Genomic DNA, 17,375 nt, shown 5'->3' on the forward strand with positions numbered 1-17,375 from the left:
ATATATATATATATCCAACAAAAAATGGCGCAGCACTCCAACGAAATTTCCAAAAAAAACTGTGAGTTTATTTACCACATGCTACCAACAGCAACGTTTCAGCTCAACACTAGAGCCTTTTTCAAGCATAGTGACGATCATCAAGTAAGGGGATTTTATACCCAATCACACATCAGTTCCAATATAATCAATATCACAGATAGTATAATATAAAGAGATGATAAATAAAGGTATAAAATCAAATATAGTGTCAGTCACAGTTAGATGCAGTCAGATATACTATATGTATTAAGGGTGGTCACCTTGCTACATAGAAACATGTATATATATATATATATATATATATATATATATATATATATATCTATATATATATATATATATATATATATATATATATACACATATTCAGACAAAAATAATCCCAAGCTATGTGCCCAATAGCAGAAAGCACTGATAAATGAAGCGTTTGGTCACTTATATGGTTCTGGATCAGACGTTTAACGGTGACACAGATAAGATGTTGCTATGCCAATAAACCATTTTTGGTATCCACATCCTGCATTTGACATCCTGCAAAAAAAGGGAATAAACCAATTCACTCCACTATAAAATATATATAATTGAGTAAAGTGAAATAGGTCAAGAAAAAAATACCTAATGTAGATGATAACTATATGATTCCCTGGAGACAATGGTAAGTGTGACCACCCATTTGTAGTAACTGTGGAAACATGATGAAGACGATATATAATGATGACATTGCCCAAATAGTAATAAATCTAATTTCCTAAATAGTAGAAAACATGTTCTCTTACCCAGCCTGAGAGTTTAATAGAGAAGACCACAGGATGTTTAGGATGTTACACACATGATTATGTGCATAGAGCCTAATAGGAGGCAGATATAGATGACTGGGGAACAAAGTATAAAGGCAAACAATAAGCGCAAATTCAGCTTAAAAGAAAAGATGAACAATGCACTAAGATTTTGTTTAAGTTCAAATCTAGAAGGAGACTTACCCCCGTAGTTGGTCTGGAGAGGGAACACACGTGACCGGCAGTGATGGTAGACGCCAAGCATCTGAATATAAGAGTCATGGGCTGGAAGTAGCAGTGTCATTAGTGATCTGCGCTGAACTGGGGTGTAGCGTAGCCGGACCATGCGTACCATGGGGTGGATGTGATGTAAGCCCTGAACAATGCGCAGGTTGACACACATTGCGTTACACAGGGCGGTAATGACATAAGCACAAAGTGCTTAGTTGCTTTGTAATACATCTTGCAGCAATGAAAGGGGGAAAAACATAGTGGCTAAATAGATATAGATATAAATAGGAGAAGCCACAACAGAATAGCCCCAATCTGAACTTTAAACATAATGGGATATTTAATAATAGATAAAAGGATAATGAGGTAAATGGGCAAAGGTCATTGTAAGGTATTGAAGCTGATTGGATACTGACTATTTAGTGTATAATTAGGGAAAATAATGAATATATGTAAAATGATCAGTGAAAAAAAATATACAGATAGATGATGTACAAGCAAGAATGATAAAATGATACAGATACTGATGCTGGCAAGCTATGTAAATTATAAATCTTATTAAATGAATGAGCAGAAGCACAATGTTTCATTGAGACCTCTCGGCAATACTGAACATAGGCGATAGATCCATTTGGTCTCTTTTTGTAGATGTATTTGATCCACATTGCCGCCACGGAGATCTGTTTTGAGTACCTTGATAACTTGGAAAGATAGGGCCAACGGATTTTCAGGGTGATGACTATGCATATGCATAGGGATAGGTTTTTCCCTTTTATGTGTGACATCTCCAATGTGCTCTAGAATGCTGCGCCTTAGCTCCCTGGTGGTTTTCCCTACATAATTCATAGGGCAGGGACAGGATGCTTAATATATTAGCATCCGGGTTTTGCAATTAGCATAATCAAGGCATTTGTAAATTTTGTCATCGTCCGATACACAAAATTCTTTAGATACTTTTATTTAAACGGCACGCCTTGCAGGATCCACATCTGTATGTTCCTGTGTTCCTGTTATCTTATGGTCCAACCAGGTACCAGTTGGTTTTGGTGGTACATAGTGGCTGTGTAACAAATCAGCACTCAAGTTTTTACCCCTCTTGTACGTAATTATACATCTGCCTTCCACTAAGGATCCTACCGTGGAGTCCATCCTTAATATGGACTAAAGTCTTGTGAGGATATTGCGGATATCCCCCGAGGCGGCATCATATGTGGCAATGATGAGAGTTGGAATTTCTTTAAATTGTTCCTTTATTTGAGGTTGCAGAAGAGATGTTTTAATAACCTGTCTGGGTATCCTCTTGACTTAAATCTGTCCCGTAGAATGGTTGATTTCTGTCAGAAGGTTAAGTCTGAATAGCAATTTCTACGTAAACTTAGGTGTTGACCTTTAGGTATCCCTTTTCTCATAGGATGGTGGCTTTCCCAGTATAGAAGGTTGTTTCCTGCTGTTTGGTTTCCTATATATTGTGGTGTCTAGACCTCCAGAGTAATTTATTTGTAGCAGCACATCAAGGAATTTTAAAGCATCATGATGAATCTCGTAGGGGAATGTTAAGCCAATGTTGTTCTGATTGAAAGCACTTAGGAAGCTTTCAAACTCACATTTTGGTCAAGACCAGATGACTGCAACGTCATCTATAAAACTGCCCCAATATTGAATGAACTGATGGTAATGTCAATGTGAGTCTCCAAATACAACGACTTCCTCCCACCAGCCCAGGAGCTAGTTGTAATAAGTGGGCGCCATGGGACTGCCCATGGCAGTGCCCCTGAGCTAGTGGTATATATAGGAGTTCTATACAAAATAATTACGGGTAAGGATGAAGTGGAGTATTGATAAGATGAATTTACTGTGCGGTACATGATGTATACTTCTGCTCCGAAGAAAATGAGGGGGATGGCCTCATGGGAGATGGAGCTATAGAGCTCCTCGATGTCTATTGAACAAAGCTAACACTCAGTATCCAATGTGAGATCTTGCATCGGATCTCGTAGGTAAGATGGTAGGCTCAAAACAAAAGTGCAAAGTATCACATCCAGGTAGATCCTCACATTTTGGGTCAGGTTGCCAACCCCCGACACTATTGGTCTGGCCTTTAAAGGGGTAAGGCCTTTATGGACCTTTGTCAACCCATAAAATGTGGAGAAATGTGGCGTAGTTGGAAATAGGAATGAAAATTATTTTTGATCTATGAGATGGTCCTCTAGGGCTTGCTGCAGCAGCTCTTTTAATTCTTTTTGGAAGACATTAGTAGGATCTCTTTCTAACGTACGATAAGTAGAGTGGTCTGAAAGAATATACATGACACATTTTTGCATAGTCATTATGATTGAGTAGTACTAAATTGCCACATTATTGGAGGGCTTTATGGCAATTGTAGAGTCTGACTCCAAGTTCTTCAAAGCACAACATTCATGGTATGAAAAGTTGTGAATGGAATTCAGAAAATTTGATAATAATTATTCATTCTCATGACAGACTATGTGCACAAAATTATCTATTCAATCTCTGTCTCCAGTAGGGGTCGGCAAATTACTTTTGGGACCGCTGCCAATGTCCTTTTCACTCTCTTGTAATAGGGACAAGAGTGTTGTAAAACCTTCCAGATCCTCTATTTCAATCCCTAGTTCCAAACAGGTTTTTTTTGTGAAATTTTAAGAATTTTTTCCACTTAAGTTTCCTTCTAAATAAGTGGATGTCCTTAATCCAGTTGAATACATCCGGTCTATTGAGTGGGATGAATGATAAACCACGTTTGAGTTACGATATCTTGTTTTCTGTATAAATTAATAATTTGATTGTCTTTAATGCCATGAGTTCTGGTCAGGCCTGTTATCCCAGTTGCCTGTCCTTCTCCAAAAAAGATGTAGAGGCTCCAGATAAAGATAAAGAAGATGAAGTAGATTAACTTGTCATGGCGGGGTCCTGTGGTGTTCCTGATCACTGATTTGCACCAGAGCCTCTTGCTCTTGTTTTTCTGCCTTTATCTTCATTGTTGTTCCATCTTCCTACTCCCCCCCCCCCCCCGTATTCCTCCATATCTCGTGGAGTACGGGGAACAATTCCATTGATAACGAGAGCGTTCTGAATAGGACACATCCGTTTCTGAAGAGGAGATTTCTGTGTCAGTCCCTCTACAAGGCAGAGAGGTGGAGATACAGCGTTCAGGTATCTTCGGCTCTCCCATAGGAATGCATGGAGGGGGGTGTTGGTCACAGCTTGGTGCAGTGGTCGACACACTTCATTCATGCAGAGAGCTTGGTCACCAGGCGTGAGATTGCGGGCATCCCCGCGGTTGGACCCTCCTGCAATCTGACAGTTATCCCTTATCCTGCAGTGGAGTGTGGTAAGAGAGTACCACACTCTACTGGTACTAATTATTATCTGGACATATATCACACTTGCCGCATATGTTTTATTAATTCTAACTTAGGCAACTTACTGTATCTGATTAGTGTAATTGCCTTAGTGAGTGCAAGGATCCTGCACTCCCATTTTATGTAATTTTATACTGTAGCTCAATAAAATTATTATTTTTCATATCTTGGACATAGACATTGATTTATTTGATACAGAGTCACACAACATCTTTCACCTACATAGTTTCACACCTCTACATAGTCACATTCTAACTAACCCACAATACATTTTCAACCAACATCCTCTAAACCACAAGCAGATTAACTATATTGTCACTCTCATTCATTCTCTTCTCACTCATTCACACATTTATATACATACACATTGACATACTTATAAATACATACACCCACCCAATACAGCCCAACACACTCGTAGCATATCTAGGCCTGGAGAAGAAGCCAAACCACTGATTGTCTATTTCTACTATTTTCTGGAGTGCTGAGAGGGTATCACTCCTTGGCTAAATTCTCGGTCAGATTTTTGTGTGGTAGATAGAGTACCTCCATGCTTTAGTGTTTCCCATGGATGAGAAACATAGTGATGTCACAGTACAGAAATAATATAGACAGTGATGATACATTACTGGGATAATATAGACAGTGATATTAAAGTGCAGAGATAATAATCAAAGTGATGTCAAAGTACAGGGATAATATACACAGGGATGTCACAGTACAGGGATAATACACAGTGATGTCACAGTACAGGGATAATATACACAGGGATGTCACAGGACAGGGATAATACACAGTGATGTCACAGTACAGGGATAATAAACACAGTGATGTCACAGTACAGGGATAATAAACACAGTGATGTCACTACAGGGATAATAAACACAGTGATGTTACAGTACAGGGATAATAAACACAGTGATGTTACAGTACAGGGATAATATACACAGTGATGTCACAGTACAGGGATAATAAACACAGTTATGTCACTACAGGGATAATAAATACAGTGATGTTACAGTACAGGGATAATATACACAGTGATGTTACAGTACAGGGATAATAAACACAGTGATGTCACAGTACAGGGATAATATACACAGTGATGTCACAGTACAGGGATAATGAACACAGTTATGTCACTACAGGGATAATAAATACAGTGATGTTACAGTACAGGGATAATATACACAGTGATGTCACAGTACAGGTATAATACACAGTGATGTCACAGTTCAGGTATAATAAACACAGTGATGTCACTGTACAGGGATAATAAACACAGTGATGTCACAGTACAAATCTACAAGGCAGGAAATGATAAGGCAGGACTTATATAGTAATGTCAAAGCACATAAAAAATGCGCAACATTTTTGAGATGCCACCCAAATAATTCTCATAGATGTGTTGCAGACAGCACCTTAAAAATAATGCATGAATAATGCAAAAAAAACGATGTAATGCTACAAAGAGCGCATGGGGATAATACACATGGTAAATCAGGCACACTGTAATGTCATAGTACAAAGATAATACACACTGTGATGTCCACTCTCCATGATGGTTAAAAGTGATTAATTTCAGTTGCATTTATATAGAGAAACAATTCATAGTTAATAAACTGAATATAACTTTTCACAGCCCCCAATACTCAGAATAAGCCACTACTGTCATGGAAGAAAGCTCAAGAGACTGTGCCTTGGAACATCATCATACTGCTGGGAGGTGGATTTGCTATGGCAAAGGGATGTGAGGTGAGCAGTGAAGAAGACATCTCCAACTGATGGCAGATTTCCCACCTTTTCCCTCTTTGGTCTTTTGTCTGTTTGGTTGTTCTATGATACATTATATAACGATTCTGATGTGTATGCCTTCTTCTTTTAGACGGCTGGCTTATCCACATGGATTGGTGGTCGCTTGCAGCCTCTTGAAGGTCTTCCACCAGCGGTAGCTGTACTTCTCATCACCATCCTGATTGCCTCATTCACAGAATTTGCCAGCAACACGGCCACCATCATTGTCTTCCTCCCTGTTCTGTCTGAGCTGGTGAGTAGTTTTATTAAAAAGGGGACTGGTAAGACTACGGATTCATAGACCATATGGGACTTGATGAGAGGTAATATTCCATACATTTTGAAGAACTGTCAGCCGACAGTTATCTCTCCCGATCTCATGATTGTTTGGCATGGCTTAAATGGTCAGATACAATAATTTTTGATATGTTATAAAGCATGCAAAAACAATATGTTTTGCAATTGCTTTGATCAGAAAATTTTCAGTATTTCATACTGAAAAAACTGTCAAAAAACTGTCCACTAGGGTCCCCCTGCCTCCTGGGACACATACCAGTACTGCAGTGTCCAGTGGTCATCGACACATCATGGACACGATGAGTGATTGACAGGGCTGCAGGCAGGTCCAGGGCCCCCTGTGAGTAAGAGCATAATGAGGGATGGTAAGGAGGCGGAGGAGTCATCAAAGTGAGAAAAGAGGGGCCCCATGCCTCTGCATGGACAGAAACCTCACTGAGCAAATGTTGGCAAGTAAATAAAGGTAATTCTGAGAGAAATATAGGTCATAGACACATAAAAATTAGATGTACATGATCAGGATGAGGTACTGAGCAACATATAACAGTTTTTTTTTTTGGGGGGGGGGGGATCTGACAGGTACACTTTAAGGTTCATAAATTGTATGGGTCTCACTGTTGTAATGTTTGCATAGGTCTTTCTCTTTTCTAAGAGGGATGCAAACAGACACAAAGGTTTGTTGACAGGGAAATATATACATATATATACACTAAAGACTTGGTCTAGATATCCTGAAATCCAATATGATAGAAGGTGAGATTAGGGTAAAGCCATGCTTCACAATGGTTTATAACACATTTACCAGGTCATGTGAAATCTGGTGTTTGCAGTCACAATTAGTTTCATGTTTGCCATGTCCCAAGGTGTGATTATGCAACTTAATGGGGGGTGATAGGATCTGTACACACTGAATAGTCAAGGTGCATCATCCCCAAACATGCCATGGAATGTGTAGGTAAAGAGAATATGTTAAACAGATTTCCCTAATATTTTCTTACATAGTAAGTAGCCATTGGTATTATTATATGATCATGTTATAATAATTATGATGGCAACAGTGCTGATATTTATAGATCAACATACTAAAAGATCAACATACTGAAAGGCCGACCAGTAGTCTGGATACAGGTGTTAGATAACAATAGGGTCTTATTTTTAGTACATAATATTTGTCTGTCTCAAGTCATCTATTTGAGCTGATTGAGAAATACATATGTGGATATTATATTGTGGATGTGTATATGTGGATATTATATTGATTTAGTTAGACTAGGACATTAAATAAATGTATAGGTGATATAGTGGCTATAATATAGTCATGAAGTTTGCATTTAGGTAGCACTTATAGTGAATATGGATCGGCTGTCTTTAAAGGGGTACTCCGGTGAAAACCTTTTTTCTTTTAAATCAACTGGCTCCGGAAAGTTAAACAGATTTGTAAATTACTTCTATTAAAAAATCTTAATCCTTCTTGTACTTATTAGCTGCTGAATACTACAGAGGAAATTATTTTCTTTTTGGAATGCTCTCTGCTGACGTTATAATAATAATAATAGGTCTCTATTTATTTATTGTTGTCCTTAGTAGGATTTGAACCCAAGGCCCCTGCACTGCAAGGCAGCAGTGCTAACCACTGAGCCACCATGCTGCCCTTAGCATACATTTGCTATGCACGGTTGCGAAAATGGACAGAGATGTCAGCAGAGAGCACTGTGCTCGTGATATCATCAGTGTTCCAAAAAGAAAATAAATTTCCTCTGTAGCATTCAGCAGCTAATAAGTACTGGAAGGATTAAGATTTTTTAATAGAAGTAATTTACAAATATGTTTAACTTTCTGGCACCAGTTGATATAAAAGAAAAAAGGTTTTCACCGGAGTACCCCTTTAAAGTTAGTGTCCTATCCAAGACTGTCCTCTGTGGTTAGCCTAGGAATAGACTAAGTTAAAAGTAAGGTTAATCATATAACTAGACCCCAATCTACATACTTACACCCACAGGTCATCATTGAAAAACCTTATATGTGTTTTGGTGGGAGTTGTAACTAAGGAAAAGATTGTAAAAATATGTGGGGGGGGGGACAAAAGGGTTAATCCCATCAACCAGACGAGAGAGACAAGATCCAAATATACAAAGAGACGACTCCTAAGGACCCTTTCCATATTCCTAGCATTCCAGAGGCCTACAGTAAAGATACTGCTATTCAGTAAAGATGCATATTTCTGTATAAGGCATCTAAATTGACTCATGAAATCTCTGCCTGGAATCCATATTCCAGGAGTCAATATCAAACCAGGTAATATGTGGGGCTATACTACCAGGTGTCTGAGATTGAAATACTTGCTCTGCCCTGAGCTGTAACCAATTGGTACAATCTCAATATTGCTTTGATTCCCATTATAATATTCCCTGACTGTCTGCAGGGGGTAATGCTGCCCTCATTGGTTTAGAGTTGTTGTTTGTGTTTGTGGTAGCGCCATCTAGTGGCTGAATTCAGGTACTGCATGCTGGTGTATATTATTGGTTTTTGTGTTTATTAGTTTTATGGTGTTGATATTTTATTGTATAATAAATAATTTTTATATTTTGCCTAGACATTTGTACCATGTTTTACAAATTTTACAACATAACTTCCTACCTTTGATCTCTTTTGAGGTGTTTTATATACCTACCTCGTAGGATCAATCCTATTTATAGTTTTTATTTATTTTCTGTATAAAATGCTTGCTTTATACCTTGACAAGGGAGGGGTAAGACACAGCCAGACTACTCTTTTCAACACAACTTTTCAACAGTCTACCCTGTTGTTCATGGAGGAGAGTTGGGAAGAAGCCTACACATTAGACAGCCAAATCTACTGACTGCCACTTTGGCCAAATTTAGTATAAGGCGTATGGGCACCTATAGTCAGAAGAGGCTTATGAGGGTTAACTAGTGTCACAGTAGATCATATCAACATTGCATGGAAATCTGTAATATCTGCTGGATACATTCTAACAAACATGTATGGTCTCAAATGTTAGCCATTGCATAATTTAAAAGTATCAAGTAGTACAGACAGTAAAAAGGGTTACACTCTGCCCATCCATCAAATGAATTCACTTAGAATGGGTTCACATTTTGTTTTTGTCTCTGTTTAGCATAAACATATTATTCACTTGAAAAACAAAAAACATTTACATTAATGGGTGCTAAAAAAGTATGGTGCTGTCTGCCATACGTAAGGATCAGTTTCTCATTGACTTTATTAAATGAATGGATTTTAGCGTATATTTTTTCGTCGTACTTTCTTGTTGTACACAATAGCGTAGTTGACTACAGTTTTGTATACTGCAAAATTCAAAGTACTGTTATGGAAAAAAGGATCTATCCACACGCAAAAAAAGATCTATCACCTATTAAAGTAATCCACTCACCCTTATTAAGAATCTACCAGTTACTAATTAAAGGGGTACTCTGCTGCTCAGCGTTTGGCGCAAACTGTTCCGAAGGCTTGAGCCGGTGTCGGGAGCTTGTGATGTCATAGCACCGCCCCCTCAGGACGTCACCTCCTGCCCCCTCAATGCAAGTCTATGGGAGGGGGCGTGATGGCTGTCACGCCCCCTCCCATAGACTTGAATTTAGAGGGCGGGGTATAACATCATGAGGGGGCGGGGCTATGTTGTCACGAGCTCCCGGCACCGGCTCCAGTGTTCGGAACAGTTTGTTCCAAACGCTGAGCAGCGGAGTACTCCTTTAATAGTGAAAGAAATCCATGCGGAAAGGGATCTTCCCACTCATCAAAGGGATCTACTGAACCCACTGAACTATCAAAGCAATTTACCCACCCTAAACAGCAATCTAGTAACCCTTCAAAGTGATCCGCAACATCTGGAAAAAAAAACATTATGCATTTAGATACTTATTGTTTCTTATGCCTTATAAAGGTCCTATGACTAAGAACCAAAACGCGTAACATTCCTATGGATATAAGCACCCTTGAAGTTTCTCAGTCTTCTGGCATGTTTTTTTTTTTTTTTTTTTTTTATGGAAATGCTGGGTCTTCCTATGGTTGACTTACCACAGCGCCCATAGAGGGTTGTACTCTTAGTTATTGTCTATACTGGAATTTGGATACATACCTATCAAAGTCATCCACTCACCCATGAAAAGTACTCATCCAATAAAAGATATACCCTCTCAACAATGGAATCCACTCACCCATTACTACACCTAAAAAAACCTTATACACAGAATCTAGAATTCAGTATCTTTCTGCTCTTTTAGGCCATACGTCTGAAGGTGAATCCGTTGTACCTAATGATTCCGGGTACTATTGGCTGTTCCTATGCGTTTATGCTGCCTGTGTCTACACCTCCTAACTCTATAGCATTTTCTACTGGGCATCTGTTGGTGAAAGACATGGTAAGTGCATATAGATGAAACAGAACTAAATTAGTTTAATGATCCATCAAAACTCTTTGCAATAACCAATGGATATTTGACCTGCCATTGTTACTTTCAATGGATTTCATATTTGTTGTTTCTTGTAGGCAAAAACTGGACTGCTGATGAACCTGATGGGAGTCCTCCTTCTTAGTTTGGCCATGAACACTTGGGGATCTAGTTTGTTCCAGTTAGGCACTTTCCCTGACTGGGTTAACGTCCATTTGGACAACACGACTGTGTTGGCTGCTGCTACGCACAACATGACCACTGGTAGATAACCATGAAAACTTCACACCATCAGTCCTCTATGGTCACAAATATTGACACTGTGATGATATACATTTATGTGGAAACAGGTCTGCCTGCAACCTAAAAACAATATGGCTGCTCTGTAACCTTCACTCAGTGACTTTCAAGGACTAGTGTATTTCTGTTACTTAATTATTCCTAATTGTTACACAATTGTGTATTTTCTAAGTAATAATTCTTCCAGAATTGTAATAAGATGCTAAGATGTTATGTACAGGGTTGCACATATCTGCAGTCCCATATACCTCAGGAAAGCTACTCGTTGAATGCAACGTCCTTCTCATTAATGCCACATAGGATACCATGGATCCTTAGGGGAGCAAGGTTGGTGAAGTTGTTTTGGTTCTTGAACTCATGAAGTTTTCTATTGGTCTGCTCAGGTCTTAAATGGACACTGCCATTTGCAAAAACTTTTTCTTTAATGTAGATAATAACATTATAAGTATATTTGTAATATACATTGGTTACATTTTGTTATATTTTTGGCTGAAAAAAATGCTCTCTTGTCCCTGCAGGTATTGCATGTGTGTCTCAGCTAGGACAAAATAAAGGAAGTATGGGCGAGACAAGTAGAGCTCTGTAAACTGAGGCTCTTTGACATGCCCCCGGCTCACAGTGCAGGCTGATTGACAAGTCAGGAACCTGTCCGGCTTGTCCAAAATATACCATTTTTTTTTTTTAAACAAATGTATATTACAAACATACATATAATGTCATTTACATATAGAGAAACAGAACATGGCGGCACATCCACAACCTGTACAAAAATTATGCTGAGAAGCAATTAGATCCTTGTACAGGTTGGCGATATGTGGCCATGTTCTGTTTCTCTACACGTGAGTTACATTTAATGTTATTATATACATTATTTAAAAATTGTATGCCAATAACAGTGCCCATTTAAAGTACATATTTCTTTTATGCGACTATCTTTTAAGGGAAACATACAGGTAGATCAACCCCACTAACCTGAATATATAGGTGGTTAGTGTAGGTGATCATAAGTAAAACCTATTCCTTACCCCAATCCATCCAGCTGTTCCCGAGATATAGCACAATCTTCCAATATGCAAATGAACTCTGAACTGCTCCAGAGTTTTAACACTGTCTGCATTTTTTGCACATCTGACCACTGTCACTTTAAGCATTAATAACTCTGGGATGCTATCACTTATGAATTTAATTCAGAGACTGTTTTTTCGTGACAGTTTCTACTTTAACATAGGGGTAAATTTTCGTCGATACTTGTATCATCTCTTTAAACAATTCCCAAATCTCATGAAAAATGTGAAAAATTTGCATTTTCTAACTTTAAAGCTCTCTGCTTGTAAGGAAAATAGACATACCAAATCAATTATATATTGATTCACATATACAACATGTCTACTTTATGTTTGCATCATAAAAATGACATGTTTTTACTTTTGGAAGGCATCAGAGGGCTTCAAAGTTCAGCAGCAATTTTCCAATTTCTCACAAACTTTTCAAAATTGGAATTTTTCAGGGACCAGTTCAGTTTTGAAGCGAATTTGAAGGGCCTTCATATTAGAAATACCCCATAAATTACCCGATAAGTATTCAAAATGACATTCAGAAAGTTTGTTAACCCTTTAGGTGTTTCATAGGAATAGCAGCAAAGTTAAGGAAAAAATTCAAAATCTTCATTTTTTACATTCGCATGTTCTTGTAGACCCAGTTTTTTTTTTTTTTTTTTTACAAGGGGTGAAAGGAGAAAAAGCCCCCTGAAATGTGTAACCCTATTTCTCTTGAGTAAGGAAAAACCTCATATGTGGATGTTAAGTGCTCTGTGGGTGCACTAGAGGGCTCAGAAGGGAAGGAATGACAATGGAATTTTAGAGAGGTAATTTTACCGAAATGGTTTTTGGGGGGCATGTCACATTTAGGTAACCCATATGGTACAAGAACATAAAAAAACAAAAAAAAATGGCACACTATTTGGGAAACAACACCCCTCAAGGAACGTAACAAGGGGGTACAGAGAGCCTTAACACCCCACAGGTGTTTGACGACTTTTTGGTAAATTTGGATGTGTAAATGAATTACTATTATTCTTTTTTTTTTTTTCTTTACTAAAATGCTGTTTTCCCCAAATTTACCATTTTTTACAAGAGGTAATAGAAGAAAATGCCCACTAAAATTTGAAACTCCATTTTTTCTGAGTATGGAAATACCACATGTGTGGACATAAAGTGCTCTGCAGGCGCACTACAATGCTCAGAAGAGAAGGAGCTACATTTGGCTTTTTGAAAGCAAATTTTGCTGAAATAGTTTTTGGGGGGCGACATGCATTTAGGAAGCCCCTATGGTGCCAGAACAGCAAAAAACTAAACAAAAAACAAAAAAAAACACATGGCAACTATCTGGGAAACTACACCCCTCAAGGAACGTAGCAAGAGGTACAGTGAGCCTTAACACCCCACAGGTGTTTGACAAATTTCCGCTTAATTGGGACGTGAAAATTAAAAATTTGATTTTTTTCGCTAAAATGCTGGTGTTACCCCAAATTTTTCATTTTCACAAGGGGTAATAGGAGAAAAAGCCTCCCAAAATATGTAAACCAATTTCTTCTGAGTAAGGAAATACCCCATGTGTGAATGGAAAGTGCTCTGCGGGCGAACTACAATGCTCAGAAGAGAAGGAGCGCCATTGAGCTTTTGGTGGTGCCAGAACAGTGGACCCCCCCACATGTGACCCCATTTTGGAAACTACACCCCTCACAGAACTTAATAAAGGGTGCAGGGAGCATTTACACCCCACTGGCGTTTGACAGATCTTTGTAACAGTGGGCTGTGCAATTGAAAATTTTTATTTTTCATTTTCACGGACCACTCTTCCAAAAATCTGTCAGACACGGCGTAAAAGCCCCCCAAAATGTGTTAGCCAATTTTTCCCGAGTACGGAAATACCCCATATGTGGCACTAAACTGTTGCCTTGAAATACATCAGGGCTCCGAAGTGAGAGAGCGTCATGCCCATTTGAGGCCTAAATAAGGGATTTGCATGGGGACGGACCTGGATGCAAGAATTACATTTGCCTCCTATACCAAAATGACTCTACAGTAGTGTTTCCCAAACAGGGCGCCTCCAGCTGTTGCAAAACTCCCAGCATGCCTGGACAGTCAATGGCTGTTCGTCAATACTGAGAGTTGTTTATTTGCAACAGCTGGAGGCTCCATTTTGGAAACAGTGGTGTACAAGACGTTTTTCATTTTTATTGGGGTGTGTGTGTAACTCTGTAGGAGTATGTGTATATGTAGTGTTTTACCCTTTATTATTTAAGTGTAGTATACTGTTTTTAGGGTACATTCACACGGGCGGGGGTTTACAGTGAGTTTCCCGCTGGGACTCTTTGCTGCGGTGGAAAATTTTCTGCATCTCAAACTTGGTCACTGTGAACCCCCACATTGGGGGAGGGTTTGCAAACCTCCAGCTGTTGCAAAACTACAACTCCCAGCATGCCATTTGGCTGTCCGTGCATGCTGGGGGTTGTGGTTATGCAACTGTTGGAGGCACACTGGTTGCAAAACACTGAGGTTTGTTACTTAACTCAGTGTTTCGCAACCAGTGTGCCTCCAGCTGTTGCAAAATTACAACTCCCAGCATGTACGGTCTATCAGTGCATGCTGGGAGTTGTAGTTTGCAACAGCTGGAGGCACACTGGTTGCGAGACACTGAGTTATGTAACAAACTCAATGTTTTGTAACCGGTGTGCCTTCAGCTGTTGCAAAAGCTACAACTCTAAGCATGCAGTGACAGTCAAAGGGCATGCTGGGACGTGTAGTTATGCAACAGTTGGAGGCATACTACTAAAACTCCCAGCATGCCATTTGGCTGCCCGTACATGCTGGGGTTATAGTTATGCAACAGCTGGAGGCACACTGGTTTCAAAACACTGGGAGTTTGTTACTTAACTCAGTGTTTCGCAACCAGTGTGCCTCCAGCTGTTGCAAAACTACAACTCCCAGCATCTACAGTCTATCAGTGAATTCTGGGAGTTGTAGTTTACAACAGCTGGAGGCACACTGGTTGCAAAACACTGAGTTAGGTAACACTACTGCAACTCCCAGCATGCACTTTGAACTACCAGGTGCAACCTCATAAGTGTCGGATGGCACCTATCACCCTTTTTTTCTGGATCGTCGACAAGGGGGGAGGGGATCTCTCAGAACCCCCTCCCCCCCCCCCCCCCCCCCAGGCATTGTCACGGGATGCCTGCTGAATCATTTCAGCAGGCATCCCGGTCCCCGCCCCGTCGAGCGGCAGGGGCCGGAATTCCCACTGGCGTACAGGTACCCCTGTGTCCTTAAAGGGGTACTCCGGTGGAATTATTATTTTTTTTATTTTTATGAACTGGTGCCAGAAAGTTAAACAGATTTGTAAATTTCTTCTATTAAAAAATCTTTACCCTTCCTGTACTTTTTAGCAGCTGTATGCTACAGAGGAAATTCTGTTCTTATTTAATTTATTTTTTGTCTTGTCCACAGTGTTCTCTGCTGACACCTGATGCCCGTATCAGGAACTGTCCAGAGCAGGAGAAAATCCCCATTGCAAACCTATGCTGCTCTGGACACTTCCAGACACGGACAGAGGTGTCAGCAGAGAGCACTGTGGACAAGACAAAAAAAAATAATTCAAAAAGAACAGAATTTTCTCTGTAGCATACAGCTGCTAAAAAGTACTGGAAATCTGTTTAACTTTCTGGCACCAGTTGACTTATAAAGAAGTTGAGTTATAAAAAAAAAAAAGTTTTTTTACCGGAGTACCCCTTTAAGTACCAGGACATCAGGCCCTGTGTCCTGTAGGGGTTAAACCCACCTCCAGTGCAGTTAAAGGGGTACTCCGGTGGAAAACGATTCTTTTTTTCAACTGGCTCCAGAAAGTTAAACAGATTTGTAAATTACTACAAAAAAATCTTAATCCTTCCAGTACTTCTCAGCTGCTGTATGCACCACAGGAAGTTGAGTTGTTCTTTTCTCTCTGACCACAGTGCTCTCTTCTGACACCTCTGTCTGTGTCAGAAACTGGTCAGAGTAGGAGCAAATCCCCATAGCAAACTTCTCCTGCTCCGGACAGTTTTTGACACAAAGGTGTCAGCAGAGAGCACTTTGGTCAGACAGAAAATAACTACACAACTTCCTCTGGAGCATACAGCTGCTGATAAATACTGGAAGAATTAAGTTTTTTAATAGAAGTAATTTACACATCTGCTAAACTTTCTTGCACCAGTTGCTTTAAAAAAAGTTTTCCACTGGAGTACCCCTTTAAGGGTTCATTAGCATATTACAAGAATGTGCTATAATTTGTGAATGGCTGAACTGACTGGGGTAAAGGATACGTGGTTTTACTCAGGATCACCCACACTAAACATATGGAGGTCAGTGGGGTTGATCCATCTGTCAGTTTTCATTTAAAGACAAATTCTCTGAGAAGTCTGATGCCATAGATCTCCCCATCCAGAATATAAACTACCTTCTCTACTTGGTCTTTGTGTTTTTTGACACGTCCACACAAAATTTCCTTCTTGATCTGGTGGAACATACCCAAGTGGCCAGAACCTAGGAAAGTCCACTAATTGTCTTAGGAAAACTGACAGTAAACTGACCCATCAGGAACTTACAAAGAAGAGAAGGATCCTTGGATCAGTAGAAAGAATCGTTCCTTGTCGTAAGCAGGTCCCACCACTTCCCCCATTCCAGAAAGAAGGCTTCTTCATTTTTTATAATAGGAAAGATAGGTGCCGGACCCACTGGGTGATTACTTCTTCCCTCTGTGAAGGTGGAGCTCTGCCGTCTTTACTCCACCCACTAGAAAAAAATGATGGGGCTCAATTGAACTCTTCACCCCTACTTCCCATCTCTATAGTCCTATATCATTTGTTTAGTTGACACCTTTGGGACCCAGAAGCAATAGAGCCTCTAAATAGAACAATCACCTCCAGTAGTTGTGTATTCTACATAATGCAATCCAAATGTGTAAATTTGTAAAATAAGTTGCTTTGTATTATACGTTATTGTATGTATTATGATAATCTTTATTCTTGAAGATTTTAATATGTTGTTATAATTGATGGGAATGTTTGTTTTTCGTTTAGTTGATTG

At 39.4% G+C, this 17,375-nt stretch overlaps 1 protein-coding gene across 1 annotated transcript in view; it reads left to right on the forward strand.

Annotated features, from left to right (window-relative positions):
* The window catches only part of SLC13A3 (solute carrier family 13 member 3), a 44,437-nt gene extending 32,444 nt beyond the window's left edge, over positions 1-11,993 (forward strand). The window contains exons 10-13 of the mRNA XM_056548290.1: positions 6,072-6,184; positions 6,315-6,476; positions 10,786-10,923; positions 11,052-11,993. Of these exons, the coding sequence (XP_056404265.1) occupies positions 6,072-6,184; positions 6,315-6,476; positions 10,786-10,923; positions 11,052-11,225 (587 nt within the window). The 3' untranslated portion in view covers positions 11,226-11,993. The remainder of the gene's footprint in view (positions 1-6,071; positions 6,185-6,314; positions 6,477-10,785; positions 10,924-11,051) is intronic.
* Positions 11,994-17,375: the final 5,382 nt, after the last annotated feature.

The sequence above is a fragment of the Hyla sarda genome, chromosome 12 (genome assembly GCF_029499605.1).
Source record: "Hyla sarda isolate aHylSar1 chromosome 12, aHylSar1.hap1, whole genome shotgun sequence".
NCBI lineage: Eukaryota > Metazoa > Chordata > Amphibia > Anura > Hylidae > Hyla > Hyla sarda.